Source organism: Mauremys mutica, chromosome 14 (assembly GCF_020497125.1).
Source record: "Mauremys mutica isolate MM-2020 ecotype Southern chromosome 14, ASM2049712v1, whole genome shotgun sequence".
NCBI lineage: Eukaryota > Metazoa > Chordata > Testudines > Geoemydidae > Mauremys > Mauremys mutica.
In genome coordinates, this window is record NC_059085.1 from 43213100 (window position 1) to 43229366 (window position 16267).

Genomic DNA, 16267 nt, shown 5'->3' on the forward strand with positions numbered 1-16267 from the left:
CAGCCAACATTCCCCTAGTTCACTCTGAGATGTCAAAAGCCTCACTAAGCCCAAGATCTACCACGTCTCCTGCTTCCCCCAGCCACGAGGCCTGTGACCCTGGCAAAGAAGGCGCTTAGGTTGGTTTGGCATGATTTGGTCTTGGCACACCCATGCTGACTGGTCCTCAGAACTCAATATCCTCTAGGGACTCACAAACTGGCTGTTTGACAATTTGTTCCAGTCGTGTTCCAGGTATGGAAGTCGGGTTCCCTGGGTCCTCTTTGTTCCCCCTTTTGAAAGACAGGTACAATGTTTGCCCTTCTCCAGTCTGGGCTCTCGCCCGCCCACTGGGAGTCCTCAAAGGTAACTGCCAACAGTTCTGCTTGTTCCTAAGCCCCCAAGGGTGCATTGACCGGGTGCCGCCGGGATGGATCCATCCAGCGGATGGAAATGTTCTTTGGCCGGCGTCTCTGCAGAGCTGAGTTCTGCTCCGAGCCTGGCAGCGAAGCAGTTAAAAGCTGCTGCTCGTCTCCCTCTTAGGGTTTTACTCAGGAACTGCAGCTTGAGTCAGAGGCTGTGGAGGTGGCAGGCAGCGCGGCTCAGGCTGGCAGAGGATGCTCGTGGTGCGAGCGCTCGCTGGGTCCAGGAGGCAGCGCAGAGAGAAGTGAGGCTGGGGCCCGGCAAGCAGGTGAGCGGGTCGGGGGAGCAGACCAGGGGGCTGGGACAGAGGGATCCCCGGCTGCGAGCGGGGCTGTGAAGGAGTCGGGGAGTTGCCGGGTGGGTGCAGCTGGCAGGGGGAGGCTCCCGGGGGCTTTGGCAAACGCGATGTGCCAGGGCAATGGGCCGCTGCCCACAGAACTTTCCCAGCAAACTTTGGCAGCAGTTGCCACTTGGCACAAAGAGCCACAGCCTCTGGCTTGGGGAACGTGTGACCGACGGGCGCCCGCAGCATGGCCCCCTCTGGGTCCGAGCCCAAACTAAGTGTGAAAGCCACAGACTGCGGCTGGGCGCCAAGGCCAGGGGACTTGGGGCTGGGAGAGACCCCTTGCCTCTCCCTGCCCCGTGGGGTCCCCATGCCCTGTCTGCCCCCCTCACTCATGTTTCCCCGGGGAGCGAGGGGGAAATGCCAAACACATCCCGTTGTGCCAGCTGGGCACAGACACGGGCCAGCGACACCCCTCCAGATCCCGACGCAATGGAGTCTGCACGGTGGGCTGTGCCAGGCGCCAGGGTGAGGGGCACTTTGGCACCCCCTGGAAGGGCAATAGAGCAGCCTGGAGCCACAGCCAGGTCTGCCCCAGCAGAGCCAGCCCCGTGCAGCCCACTGGGCTCTGCCGGGCCAACCTGGGAATGGCTGTGGGCAGGCAAAGCCTTCGGCCGAAGTCCTGCTGAGCCCAGGGTGCAGCTCATTCCTGGGGCATCCCCCAGATACACAAGGAGCGGGATCCCCGGTGGGTACACGGGGAGGTGGGGGGGGGGAGCGGGACCCCAGTGGGTACATGGGGAGGTGTGTGGGGCGAAGGAGCCGGACCCCGGTGATAACACGGGGAAGCTGGGGGGGGAGGGAGCGGGTACATGGGGAGGTGGGTACACGGGGAGGCGTGGGGGGGAGGGAGCCAGACCCCGGTGATAACACGGGGAAGCTGGGGGGGGAGTGGGACCCCAGTGGGTACACGGGGAGGTGTGGGGGGAGCAGGGGCTTGGCCGAGCTGGGCACTGAGATCTGAAGGGTCCCAACTCCCAACATGGCTTCCCCTAGCAGCGAAGAGTGGCTGGGGGTGAGTCTGACTGGAGCCATGCGCGGCGGAGGCGGGGAGCTCACCCCCAGCACTGGCTGGGTTACCCGGGGCAGGGCAGGGGCTCTGTGCCCAGGGGATGGGTGGTAAGACGGGGCATATGCAGGTAGGGTGACCAGACAGCAAATGTGAAAAATCGGGACAGGGGATGGTGGGTAATAGGAGCCTATATAAGAAAAAGACCCAAAATTCAGGACTGTCCCTAGAAAATTGGGGCATCTGGTCCCCCTATTTGCAGGAGTGGGGTGGCAGGTCCCCTCCTGCCGCAGCTCTCTGCCATTGGCCAGTATCCTGCTCTTCCCAGCTCCTCTGCCCCACACTCCCCTGGGCTCCCAGCTGCTGGGCCCGGCAGGAGCAGCTCCGGTGCCTGGCCCTGGGCTGCACGCGGCATTGGCCTCTAGTCCCAGAAGGTGGCAGAGTCAGTGCTGGCCCCGGCCCCGGCCCCGGCCCCGGGGGGACTCCGGCCTCACGGAGGTTCCCACAGCCCCTCCAGGGAGCAAGGACTAACCCGGAGAAGCAGCAGGGACCGTGGTCCCCAGAAGCACCTCCCGGGGTAAGCAGGCACCACGTGTCCCTCTGGCTCCAGCCAGCCACCCGGTGCTCCTGGTGCCCTGTGCGCCCAGCACGGCCGGGCTGGAGCCAGGACCAGTCACTGTGGCCCCAAGTGACTCATCTCCACCAGCTGCTCCCCCCGAATCACATCTTCTCTCTCCCACCCCACGTACGCAGGGCCCTGGCCAGGGACCTCTCCCGTCTCCGCTTCCTCCTGCCCAGGTTCCTGCCCCATTTTTAACCTGTGCTGGATTCACTGAGCTGGGGCTCCTGTGCCCTCTGCCCGCCCCAGTGCCTGCAGTGGGAGTGAGGCTGGAAGGCTGCAGGCTCCCTTCTTCTGGGAGGTACATATAGACCCCGGGCAAGCTCTACCCATGCAACCTGCAGCGCTGCCCCCTCATCCTAGCCCTAGACCCCCCCCAGCTCTGCCAGTGCCCCTCACTCCCGACCTGCAGCCCCCTGCTAACCCTGCCCCCCAGCTCTGCCAGTGCCCCTCACTCCCGACCCGCAGCCCCCTGCTAACCCTGCCCCCAGCTCTGCCAGTGCCCCTCACTCCCGACTCGCAGCCCCCTGCTAACCCTGCCCCCCAGCTCTGCCAGTGCCCCTCACTCCCGACCCGCAGCCCCCTGCTAACCCTGCCCCCCAGCTCTGCCAGTGCCCCTCACTCCCGACCTGCAGCCCCCTGCTAATCCTGCCCCCAGCTCTGCCAGTGCCCCTCACTCCCGACCTGCAGCCCCCTGCTAACCCTGCCCCCCAGCTCTGCCAGTGCCCCTCACTCCCGACCCGCAGCCCCCTGCTAATCCTGCCCCGCAGCTCTGCCAGTGCCCCTCACTCCCGACCCGCAGCCCCCTGCTAACCCTGCCCCCAGCTCTGCCAGTGCCCCTCACTCCCGACCCGCAGCCCCCTGCTAACCCTGCCCCCAGCTCTGCCAGTGCCCCTCACTCCCGACCTGCAGCCCCCTGCTACTCCAACCCTGCCCCCCAGCTCTGCCAGTGCCCCTCACTCCCAACCTGCAGCCCCCTGCTAATCCTGCCCCGCAGCTCTGCCAGTGCCCCTCACTCCCGACCCGCAGCCCCCTGCAAGCCCAGCCCTGGGCGGCTCTTGGGCAGAGACTGGTGATCTGTTTTGTGGTGATTTCGGGAGGGAGCTGCGTGTCCCCAGGAACCCCACAGGCCCCAGGGCTCCTTGTCACGTGGGACGTGTGGTGGGATTTGAACCCAGGCATTGCCAAGTGCAAGGCCAGGACGTCCGGGCCCCAGGGGGTGCCTCTCCGAGGTGCCCTTGGTGTTCACAGCGCACAGAAGAGCCGTGCCAGCTGTTCCCTCAGCCGAGTCTCATGGCAACGAACGGGGAGGGAGGAGAACTTCCTGGGCTCGCCTGGCAACGGCCTGGGCTTTGCCGCTCGGCGGGGGTGGGGTGGCGTGTTAGGGAGCCCGGGGGGGTCCGTGCTCTTTGGCTGGCTGGGCAGCAGGGGATTCTCTGGCCTGGGCAGAACGGGGTGAGGAGCCCCAGGCAGGACTGGCCCGGCCCATGGCTCCCTGGGGGGTAGCCTGGCCTGGGTTGCTGTGCCCGAGTGCCCGGTGGGGGGGGTCCTGCACATGGCTCCCACGTGGGCAGCCTGCTGGGGGGAGCTGTCACACGCCAGCTCCTGCCCCTTGTTGTTCAGCCGGGTGGATTTGAATCCCTGCCATTGGCGTCTCGCTGGCGTTCACATAACCTGCCCCCTCCCTTCCGGGGCATCTGTGCTGAGCCGTGCCGCCCTGCCCCTGCCAGGAGAGGCTGGCGTGCCAGTCACATGGCTCTGGCTGGGGGAGAGGGGAAGGCAGCTCTGGGAGGGGTCTAGGTGCATGGTTCTCTCCTTTCCATTCAGATCCTTCCCTGCCCTGCGCCGATGGTCCCTCCCTCCCGCTCCCGGACTGTGCCTGGGGAGAGAGGGGGCTGTGCTTAGGGGTCCCCAGAGGCCCTGGCCTTTATCCAACCTGTCTGTGCTCTTGGACCCTGCAGGTGACCCCGCTGAGCGACCCCCAGCGCCTGTCCCCCAAGAGACACTGGCCCAGGCCAATCAGCGGATCCCTCCTTCACCCTCTGCCCGGAGGAGCCTCCCGCTCCTAGGCCCAGACGCCCCTGGACAATTCACCGGCGGCCCCCTTGGCCAGGCTGTCTGCTGCTGACTCCAGCCCACCCCTCGCTGCTGCTGAGCCAGCCTCACCGCCCACTCGAGACGTTTTTCAGGGGGTTCCATTTAGCTGTTGACTTTGCAGCCGAGCCCATTGACCGTCCAGCCTGCGGCTTCCTCCCCCCGCGATGAAAGCAGCGGCTTAGCCTTCCCCGCTGGCCAGGGCAGCGCGAGGGCCGCGCAGAGGCCATAGGAGCGTGAACCGGAGCCACCGTTCGCCAGGACACAAGCGACTCAAAGCCGGGAGGGAGGGAGGGGGTGGCTTGTGCTGCAGCTGGTGCCCCCGGGTCAGCCTGGAGGGGAAGAACAACGCATCCTCGCTCGTCAGTATCCGGGGGGAAATAAACCCTAATTGGCTTCATTTGGCAGCTGGCTGGCGGCGGGCTCTGGAGGTGGCAGCACCTCCTGCAGGTCACAGTCATGCGGTGCAGGGTTCAGAGACTCCAGTGACGGTGAGGAACAAATCAGAAGCCACCGGCTAACTGGGGCTGTGCCCCTCCTCACCTGAGCTCCTTCTCTGCCACGGGGCTCGGTGCCCAGCCCGACTCCCAGCCTGTGTCTAACGGGAGATTCCCTGGCAGCTGCCCCGAGAGGCTGCACTCCTCTGGGCTTGCTGCTGCCTGGCTGGAACGAGCCCTCGTCCCATAACTCTTCCCAGGGCTGCAGCTGAGTCCAGTCTCCACCCATCACAGCCCTGGATGGTCTTTGCCCCCAAATCCAGATCTTAACTCCACGTTCTGCCTGTCTGTCCCACCACCGACTCCTCCGAGCAAGGACCCTGCCCATCCCGCCCTGCGCCAGGATGAACGAGATCCCGGACCTGGCGTCCCAGTCCTCCCTGGGGGTGGTCTCTGCCACCTGTGTCTCCAAAGTGGAGCTGCGGGTCAGCTGCAAACACCTGCTCGACCGGGACACGCTCAACAAGTCAGACCCCTGTGCGGTGCTGCTCATGCAGTCCCAGGGCCAGTGGATGGAGGTAGGTGGGAGGCGCAGGCGGTGGGCCAGGCTGGGGCTGGGTGGCCTCCTGGTGTTTGTACTGGGCTGCCCGCATGCACGGTGCTGGCAGGACGGCCCAGCTGGGTGTGCCCAGCAGCTGGGGGCTGGGGGCGATGCGGGACAGCCAGGGGGGCTCTAGCCAGGGCTGGGCCAAGGGACTTCTCACCGAACGCTGAACAGGAATTTTCATCAGTGTTCGGGGCGGGGGGTGGGTCTGGATGAAAACACGCTTGTCTGGGGCTGCGAATTCCACATTTGAGCAGCCTCCCCCCCCCCCCAGTCGCTCTGTGGCCTCGGAACGTTTTGTAAACGCCCGGTGTTATGGATCCATTCGGGAGGGTCCCGGGGTTCGGCCGGCATCAGGATCCCTGCGCTGCGGGTGGCACATGTGTCACGGAGTCCCCGGGCGATGCTCTGGAACTGCTCCCCACCAAGCCAGGCAGGACTTTGGGGAGCCTCCTCGCCCTTGGAGCAGCCTGGCTGCAGGGCTAGACGCTCCCACGGCTTCACCTCCTGGGTCTGACCTTGGAGCATTCAGCATCCTCTGCCCCTCCGTGCGCTTCCCACAGCGAGTCCACCCGGGCGGGGTCCTGGGGAAGCCACAGGGTCCTGCCCCCCCTCTTCGCAGTCAGACGTGACTCTCAGCCAGCCAGTGACACAGAGGTTTATTAGATGACAGGAACAGGGTCTAAAACAGAGCTTGTAGGTACAGAGAACAGGACCCCTCAGCCGGGTCCATTCTGGGGCCCAGCAAGCCAGACACCCACGTCTGCCCTCACTCCACATCCCCAGCCAGCTCCCGACTGAAACCCCCTCCAGCCCCTCCTCTCTGGGCTGTGTCTCTTTCCCAGGCCAGGAGGTCACCTGATCTCTTTGTCTCCAACACCTTCAGCTGGCACCTTTGCAGAGGAGGGGCCCAGGCCATCAGTTGCTAGGAGACAGAGTGTCAGGCATTTAGGTGCACTGGCCCCTTCCTCTGCAGCAATCACCCCCCCCCATCCCACCACCTAGATATTAAGAACTGCCTAGGGGACACTGAGGCACCCACACAGTATTCAGAGAAAACATTAAGAACATTCCCAGTTTGCCACAACATGCACAGGGCTTCTCCCCCCGACGTTGCTGCAGTGTAGACGCTCCGCACTGGCGTGAGTGACCCGCACCCCCGAGCCTGTGCAAACCCTCACGTTCCCAGGCACATGCAGGATTGCTCTGAGTTCCTCCCGCGCCCTGAGCACAACCAGCTGGGCTTGGGCATCAGAAGTGGTGGAACCGCATGGGCGCAGGGGGAGTTCTGCTGCCCCATCGCCCCCCCCCCCCACGCAGCCTCGGAAGCAGAGCTGGGGGGTGTTTGCGCTGAGAACAGCTTCCCCTGTCATGGCCATTCCCTGCCGATGGTGAGCAGGGGGTTCGGAGCCAGCCCAGGGGCGCATTCGTGGCACGTCCATTTTGACCTGCTCCTGGGGGCCTGATCCTGAGAGTTGCGCTCATCCCATCCGGAGCCGGGAGCGATCCCGGGTGACCGCCGGGTCCGGGCACAACACACGTAGCTGGGAATTGTCCCTGGGATGTACTCAGTGGCTTGGCGCCGATTGCAGGTGTATTCAGGGAATTGCTGACTGCTGCCGGGAAAAGGCCAGATTCCCAGAGCTGGTTCTCACGGCCGATTCCCTGTGAGCTGGGGCAGGCAGTGCTGAGCAGGCGTGTCTGACTGGGGGGGGGGGACATGTGCCACGCTCCCCCCACCTCCAAGTGCACTGGGCCCAGGGGGTGGTTAACTAGCCGGTGTTCCCTGGTAGGGACCGCAACACCGATTTGCCAGAGACACACCGTGATTGCGGCAGCCCCAGCCTGGTGCCTCTCCCCGGTCCCTCGTCTGGAGCGGACGTCCTCATGTCAGCCGTGTTCACACCGAGGAGCAGCGCCCGGACAGGGCTGGGTCACACACACAGGGTCCCATAGGTGGGCTGTGGCAGCCGGCGAGAGCCCTGCTCAGCCATTCAGCCCAGGACCACAAAGGGCCTTGTCACAGCCCCGCAAGGCAGGGGGTGCAGAGAGGGAAACCGAGGCACAGAGCGGTCCAGGGCCTTGCCCGCAGTCAGTGACAGAACCAGGAGCCCTGGCTTGCAGCCTCCTGCCCCAGGCGCGAGGCATTGCTGCCTTATGAGCCTGGTTGAAGAGGGAGGGACGGGACCATCGGGCAGAGCCTCCTGCTCCCCTGATCCCCACTAAGCCCATCCCTTGAGCCCTGCTTAGGCTGGATTTGGTTACACGCTGGCCCCATCGCTCTGCGGTCAGACTATTTTTAGCAGCACTGAGGCTTTTTTGCCATCTCTGAGGGCTGGGGGGGCTTAATCCCCACCCAGCCACAATGTGCTATGGGCCGGGCTGCGGGGCACGAGGCTCCGGCCTGCCCGTGCTCACCCTTGCCTGGCAGAGTGAGCAGAGACTGGGGAGGCAGGGGACCGACCTGGGTTCAGCTCCCAGCTCTGAGGCCGGCTCGCTGGGGAGGGGTCTTCAGCCTGTGCCAGGCAGGGTCAGCCTGGGGGGGGGCTAATGAGCCCCTCTGGCCTAACCAATCGATGCATGAACCTGTAGGTCCTGTCCTGTCTCTGCGCCTCAGTGTCCCCATCAGTCGCACAGGGATCGCTGCACCACGCTGCCTCACCATGGAGCTGCTAGGGCTAATGGAGGTGCTAATTAATGATTATTAATGACCTATCATGTGGCACTGGGTGAATGTGAGCGATGGGGTCTGGGGGCGTCACTACAGGAAGAGGGGCCGAGCCTGGGGACTTTGCAGTTGGTTTGCCTGGGTCCCAGTGCCCCCCCTTGGCCCCAGCTGATCCCCTCGGGCTGCATCGGGAGCTGCTTGCTCGTGCTGTACACGGGCAAAACTCCCTCTGCGGTGGGTGCCTGGGTCCGGCTGTTGTCAGACACCTGCTGGGGTGCCCAGCCCCCAGCCCGAGGGGGGTTCGTGGTACAAACAACACACAGGGGACACAACCACTTCAGGCACTGCAGCACGCGGCCGGGTCTCCATCCCCAGCAGGGCCCGTTGCATTCTGTGCTGGAAATGACCCGGCCTGCCCGTGCTCCTGAGGCTTCCCTCAGCAGGAGATGGGGGCTGTGGTGCTGGGGGCACTGAGGCAGCTGGGGATGCAAGGTGCCACGCACATCCTGCTGCCCATAGGCCACAGCCCAGCGCTGGCCAGGGAGGGAGCTGAGCTGAGCCCGGTGCCTGCAGAGCCCCCTTCCCACCTTCTCCGTGACCTGCTGGGCTGCAGATCAGCTGGGTGCCAAGGGGCGGGTGGCATGTTGCTGACCCTGCGAGGGGCCAGGCTGGAGCCGCGGGCTCCCTGCTGGCGCTAGGTGGTGGGTGGGGTTCTGCAGGCGAGGGAGGCAGCAGGGCTGTGGCTCTCCAGTGCATGGAGGTGATGGCAGGGGTGGTGCTGCGCTCAGCAGGGTTGATCTGGGGCTGGCACTGTCCTGGCAGGGTGCCTTCCCCGGGAAGTTGTCCTGTTGACTCAGAGCTGGCAGGGGGTTAGTGTGTGGGAGGCCGTGCCGTTCCTGGAAGCGGCTCCACTGTTCCTTCTGCCAGCATGGCTCAGTGCATGAGACAACGCACACCGAGCCCTTCCTGCAGCACACAGGGACTCGGGCGCCAGCCAACACCCCTGCTCCCGGGGCCCCTGCCACTCCCCTCTGGAACAAGGGCCCGACAGCAGCCCTGGGGAGAGACTGGCCTGTCTCTCCCACCCCCCGACCCGTGGCATGGCGCAGGGTCGCCCCATCGCACATCCAGGCTGGCGCCTCCCGGCTTCAGGGATTGCCGTTACACCCCTGCCTTCACTTGGTAAATCAAAGGCCAATAACATATGAAGTTGGCTAAAAATGACCCCCCCAAAGGAACCTGGCTAGCTGACAGACCACGCAGCCCGAGCCCGCCAGGCCAGGAGCCGCGTGCAGGATGTCGTCTGTAACCACCACCGATGGGCTCCATGGCCACATCTAGTCCTTCTGACAGCGCCTTCTGCTGCACTTAGATGGGCAGGCCTGGGGGTTCTGCCCCCTGTAGCCCCTATGTGCAACTTCTGGTGTTTGGCGTTGTCTGGGATGGGGTGGGCGTGCGTGCTCTGTCCTCCTGGGACTGGTCCAGGGGGCTTCAGTTCATCCGCTAGGACATGCCTCAGACCTGGTTGTGACATAGGACCGCGTGGGACAGAGGGCGGAGCCGTTACCATGGGTACAGTGTGGGACAGAGGGTGGAGCTGTCACTGTGGGTACAGTGTGGGACAGAGGGCAGAGCCATCACCGTGGGTACAGCCTGGTACAGAGGGCGGAGCCGTCACCGTGGGTACAGTGTGGGACGGAGGGCGGAGCCGTTACCATGGGTACAGTGTGGGACGGAGGGCGGAGCCATCACCGTGGGTACAGCCTGGTACAGAGGGCGGAGCTGTCACCGTGGGTATAACACGGGACGGACGTTAGAGCTGTCACCGTGGCAGATTGCTGGCCTCTTTCTGTTTTGAAATCTGAATGTGGAATGTGGAATTTGAATCAGCTAGCTGTTGGATATTCGCATTGTAATGTTTCTTTTGTGCTAGTTTCCTGGTATTAGCTCTTCTGTAACTACTTCATGATTAATTGTCTTTGGTTCAAGAAGGTGGTTTGATGTTAGCGGTTGGAAAAGTACAAAACAAAAAATGCCCAGTAAGTTCATGGAATATGGTGGGCAGAGCTTTTTGTTCCAGAATGTGGAAGAAGTAACCTGAGCCACAGCCATTTTAGGATTGATTCTGACCAATGGGGGGAGTTGGCTGCGAATCCGAAAGCTGAAGGCAATTTGGGTGAAAATGGCCATGAAATGGTCGTTTTTATGATCCTTAGGAAAGGAAGGCGTGAGAGCCGTACAATAAGGACAAAGCGCACTTTAAGCAACTCAGAGACCTGGTAGGTGAGGTCCCACGGGGAGAATATCTAAGGGATATAGATGATCAGGAGAGCTGGCAGTTTCTCAAGGAGACAATATTAAAGGCACAACTTCAAACTATCCCAGTGCAAAGGAAAGACAGGAGGATTCGTAAGAGGCCAGTGTGGCTGTGTCAGGAGCTCTTGAATGACCTGAAAACCAAAAAAGGATCCTACAAAAAGCGGAAACATGGACACGTTGCTAAGGAGGAGAGGAGCACAAAAGAACAGCACCAGCACGTAGGGACAACAGTCAGAAAGGCTACAGCACAAAATGAGTTACACCTATCCAGGGACATAAAAGGCAATCGGAAGCATTTCTTTAACTACCGTAGGAGCAAGAGAAAGACGAAGGAAAGTGGAGGTCCTCTACTCAGCGGGCAAGGAGAGCTAATAACTGATGACATCAAGCAGTCTGAGGTACTTGCTGCCTATTTTGCTTCAGTCTTCACTAAAAAGGTTAATGGTGACCAGATATTCAACGTAATTAATATTAAGAACAAGGGGGAAGTAACGCAAGCCAAAATAGGGAAAGAACAGGTTAACGGATATTTAGATAAGTGAGATGGATTCAATTTGGCAGGGTCTGATGAAATTCACCTTAGGGTACTTAAGGAACTAGCTGAAGCAATCTGAGAATCGTTACCAATTATCTACAAGGACTCATGGAGGATCGGTAAGGTCCCAGAGGACAGGAGAAGGGCAAACATAGTTCGTAGCTTTAGAAAGGGGAACAAAAAGGACCTGGAGTATTATAGGCCGGTCAATCTAATCTTGATACCTGGAATGATATTGGAACAAATTATTAAGCAATCAGTTTGGAAGCACCTGGAGGATAGGTGCTTACGAACAGGGTTATAAAGAATAGACAGCCTGGATTTGTCCAGAACAGATCATGCCAAACCAACCTGATTTCCTTCTTTGCCAGGGTTACTGACCTATAGGATGTGGGGGATGTGATAGTAGATGTGATAGATCTTGATTTTAGTTAGACTTCGGACACCGTTCTGTGTGACACTTTCACAAGGAAACAAGGGAAATGTGCTCTAGATGAAATTACAAGAAGGTGGATGCGCAAGTAGTTGAAAGATTGCACTCAAAGAGTAGTTCTCACTGGCTCACTCTCAAACTGGGAGTGGATCCTGCAGGGGTCAGTCCTGTGTCCGGCACCATTTAATATTTTCATTGATAACTTGGCTAATGGAGTGGAGAGTATGCACGGGGGTGAGGGCGACGGGGCGCGGCAGGAGCACTGCACGGGGGTGAGGGCGACGGGGCGCGGCAGGAGCACTGCACGGGGGTGAGGGCGACGGGGCGCGGCAGGAGCACTGCACGGGGGTGTGGGCGACGGGGCGCGGCAGGAGCACTGCACGGGGGTGAGGGCGACGGGGCGCGGCAGGAGCACTGCACGGGGTGAGTGCGACGGGGCGCGGCAGGAGCACTGCACGGGGGTGTGGCCGACGGGGCGCGGCAGGAGCACTGCACGGGGGTGAGGGCGACGGGGCGCGGCAGGAGCACTGCCCGGGGGTGAGGGCGACGGGGCGCGGCAGGAGCACTGCACGGGGGTGTGGGCGACGGGGCGCGGCAGGAGCACTGCACGGGGGTGAGGGCGACGGGGCGCGGCAGGAGCACTGCACGGGGGTGAGGGCGACGGGGCGCGGCAGGAGCAGTGCACGGGGGTGAGGGCGACGGGGCGCGGCAGGAGCACTGCACGGGGGTGTGGGCGACGGGGCGCGGCAGGAGCACTGCACGGGGGTGAGGGCGACGGGGCGCGGCAGGAGCACTGCACGGGGGTGTGGGCGATGGGGCGCGGCAGGAGCACTGCACGGGGGTGTGGGCGATGGGGCGCGGCAGGAGCACTGCACGGGGGTGTGGGCGACGGGGCGCGGCAGGAGCACTGCACGGGGGTGAGGGCGACGGGGCGCGGCAGGAGCACTGCACGGGGGTGAAGGCGACGGGGCGCGGCAGGAGCACTGCACGGGGGTGTGGGCGATGGGGCGCGGCAGGAGCACTGCACGGGGGTGTGGGCGACGGGGCGCGGCAGGAGCACTGCACGGGGGTGAGGGCGACGGGGCGCGGCAGGAGCACTGCACGGGGGTGTGGGCGATGGGGCGTGGCAGGAGCACTGCACGGGGGTGAGGGCGACGGGGCGCGGCAGGAGCACTGCACGGGGGTGAGGGCGACGGGGCGCGGCAGGAGCACTGCCCGGGGGTGAGGGCGACGGGGCGCGGCAGGAGCACTGCACGGGGGTGTGGGCGACGGGGCGCGGCAGGAGCACTGCACGGGGGTGAGGGCGACGGGGCGCGGCAGGAGCACTGCACGGGGGTGTGGGCGATGGGGCGTGGCAGGAGCACTGCACGGAGGTGTGGGCGACGGGGCGCGGCAGGAGCACTGCCCGGGGGTGAGGGCGACGGGGCGCGGCAGGAGCAGTGCACGGGGGTGAGGGCGATGGGGCGCGGCAGGAGCACTGCACGGGGGTGTGGGCGACGGGGCGCGGCAGGAGCACTGCACGGGGGTGTGGGCGATGGGGCGCGGCAGGAGCACTGCACGGGGGTGTGGGCTCCAGTCCTCAGTGCCGCATTCTCGGGGGTCCATGCAGCTGCCAGTAAATCCCAGCACTCATTTTTGCAGCTGGATCCTGCTTGAATTGCACTGGAAGGCATGGGAGCAGGCCAGCTCCAGCTGAGTATGGGCCACAAGACGCCCACTGCTGGGGATGGATGCCCTGGAAGCTGTGGGGGGAGGCGTGGAGGAGTCAGCCGCACTGGAGCAGTGGTTTCTCAGCGCTGCAAGCTGAGCAGTGATGTTCCCCATGGCGATACCATTGTTCCCTCCCCTGAATCTCTCCCCTCCCCACTGGCTTGATGAACGCAGCTGCTCCCCTCGGACAGCCGGGCTGCAGGAACCCGCCCCCAGGACCCAGTTGCTTCCTTGGTCCCTGCCACCCTCTCCCGCGGGCACGTGGCTCTGAGCAGCAAGGGTGTTGCTGGCCTGCAGCGTGTGGCACAGTCACTGCCCTTGGCACCGTCGTCCAGGGAGGGAGGCCTCTTGCCCAGCTGCCCTCCCTGCATGTGGGGCACGGGGACAGTGGGCGAGTGACAAGGGCCAGAAGGGGCCGTGCTCAAACCCCGCAGTGCTCTGGCTATTCCCACCTACTGGAATAACCCTCTGGGGCCCACTGCAGTGGGTCTGACTGAGAGCAGCCCTCCCAGGGGCTGCTCTAAGCTGCGCTGGGGCCTGACCTAGTCCCAGGGGAGCCAGGGGACAGGAAGCAAAGGTGCCACCACGTCACTCTGGAGGTGCAGCACCATCGCAGGTGGGGGTCCGCTCCGGGCCAGTGGGGCCTCAGTTCAGTGTGTGGGAGCTGCCGGGGGGAGAGGGGGGGGGCTGGCCCGGCCGGGGGACGCGTGCGCTGCTGATTCTCTGGCCGCCTTTGTCGGTCACGAATGGTTCCCTGGATTGTCTGCCAAGAGCTCTGCCCAATGGGGCGTCTGGCCTGGGAGAGGCAACAGGACTTTGCTTTCAAAGGGAGAGATTAACTTGCCCCTCGGGACGGGCGGGTAGAGGCGCTAGTGAGCTGCAGCGCCAGAGCACCCGAGGGTACCGGGAGGGCGTATGCCAGGCCAGGACCAGGAGAGCAATAGGGGAAGGTGACCCCGGCTGGGTGTGAGGAACACCCCCATCTGGCCTCCTCAGACCTGACGAGAGCGGCCAGGCAGCGCCCTGCTGCAGTCACAAGGAAACAAAACGAGTGTTTCTGAGGGACTGTGTCCACTTTCCAGCTTCGTGTGATGGCTCTAATTCCCATTCACAGACTCAGGTGCCCTCTGATGGATGGAATCAGACCTGCTCAGTGTGTGTCATAGGTACTATACTGCTAATGACCAGTGGGGAGTCTCCTTTAGTGGGAGGGGCCTGGGTATTGGGAGTGAGAGGAGGTCAGTTCCATCCCCACTGTTCTGAGTGGCTGTAGTATGCAGCAAAGTGACAAAGATGAAGGCCTAGGTGGCTATGGACTCATTATAACATCCAGTCTCCATATGGTATTTCTGAGGTGCCCGTCATGAAGCCATGGTGGGGCACCCTGACACCCCACTTTATCTGCGACTGGCACGTAGCTGCCTCGGGTGGAACGTGCCCCAGGCTGCCCCTGCCCACGGCAGTGCTACAGAGCAGATTCAAACCAAGAGGCGAGGAATCCAGCTGACACGGTGGGAGGGCTTTAGGCAGGATGCTGTGAAACAACCCCCAGAACTGGGCTCCTGTTTCCCAGAGCACTTCACTGGAATGTGCCTGTGTAGCAATTATTGAGACTCATTTCTTTTCTGGAGCCGGCTCTGCACTGTGTCATAAAACTGCCATTTGCACTTGGATTGCCGAGAAAATCAATAGGAAACAGGTGCTGAGCTGGATCATTTCCACTGCCCGGGAGAACCGCTGGGGCTTTTCAGATTCCTGAGTCCAACCTGACAATGGCTCCTGACTTCAGAAGCTGAGCTTGATGCTCAACAGCGGCTAGCCACGCTGGCCCAAGAGGGTCACCTGGTTCCCACCTGTTTACCTGGCGTCCGACTCTGCCGTGAAAGAGAAGCTGGATTTCCAGCCGCCCTGTCCGGACAGGGTTTCACTTTCCATGGAGTCCCCCATGTGTAACCCTGGGAGCTGAGTGCCCTGCCAATGTACTAATGCGGTGCAATGAGATTAGTCTGGACCATTATTGCATCTAATTAATCATCCCAGCTCATTAGTGAGACAATCTCTTTTGCGGTTCGCGAGATAAACACGTTCCTAGAAATCAATTGCTACACAGCTGAGATTTGATAACGGCCGTATTGAAACCCAGATGAAATCCCTGTTCCAGGCACTGACCGGAAAGCACAACCGTGTAATCAGTATGGAAAGGGATGCCATGGTCTCTGCTAATCTTAGAGCCTCTCCCCGCTGGATACCGCAGGGCAAAGCCACAAGGATCTCTTCTGGCGGGGGCTGGAGCGCTGGGCTGCAATGAGTAGAGGTTCCTGTACTTTGATTCTGTGTTGGAATCTGCTACTTTAGTTTCTGAATGGGGTGCGCTTTGCAAAGGAGCTGCTGTTAACCCCTTCTGGTCTCTCCCTCCTCTGGGGCCGTGAGGCTGTGCTGCCACCTCGTAGCAGAACCAGGTGCTTTTCCCTTCATAGGAATCTCTGTTCAGTTCTTGAGAAATCCTGTTCCCCATCTATACTGACAGTGAGCAGAAGATCGAGGGCGAGGGCACATTTCGCCCATGCCCCATGCTGGAACCCATTCCCGGTGGGCATCCCTGGTGCCCCATTGCAGCTGGCCAAGCATCTCCAGGCCTTTCCAGCTGGCTTGACTACAAAGCAGAATTCACCCCGATTCCCCATCTCCCCACCCCTGTGGGTTCCCTTCCTGTGCCAGGCTAGGGAAAGCGATCCTGGAAACAGCACGTTTCAATCAAATATCTGAGCGCCTCCGTGGGACGAGAGCTCTGCTTGGGAGCCGGAGTGTTCCCTCGTGTCCATGCAAACGCCCCCACGTTGGCTGTGGCCTGCCCTCTGCCCCCACCGGTCCCCACATGTCTGGTTAGCCACCTGTTGTGTCTAGTAATAATCCTGGAAGAGGAGCGCCCTGGGGCCGGACCTGGCTTTGTTTTCTTTCATAGAATCAGAGAATCTCAGGGTTGGAAGAGACCTCAGGAGGTATCTAGTCCAACCTTCTGCTCAAAGCAGGACCAATTTCCAACTAAATCATCCCAGCCAGGGCTTTGTCTAGCCTGACCTTAAAAACCTCTAAG

General features: G+C 62.2%; 1 protein-coding gene across 4 annotated transcripts in view; it reads left to right on the plus strand.

Annotated features, from left to right (window-relative positions):
- Window positions 1–4822: 4822 nt before the first annotated feature.
- CPNE7 (copine 7) overlaps window positions 4823–16267 on the plus strand; it is a 37393-nt gene continuing 25948 nt past the window's right edge. Inside the window, exons 1-2 of one of the 4 annotated variants that reach the window (XM_044987822.1) lie at window positions 9786–9859; window positions 10809–10893. Coding sequence is in view for 1 of the 4 variants with exons in the window: in XM_044987820.1 (XP_044843755.1) it covers window positions 5309–5482 (174 nt within the window). In the remaining 3 variants the exon portion in view is untranslated. Of the gene's footprint in view, window positions 5483–9768; window positions 9897–10808; window positions 10894–16267 lie in introns of those variants that run through there. The other 3 variants (XM_044987821.1, XM_044987820.1, XM_044987823.1) reach the window with 3 other exon arrangements.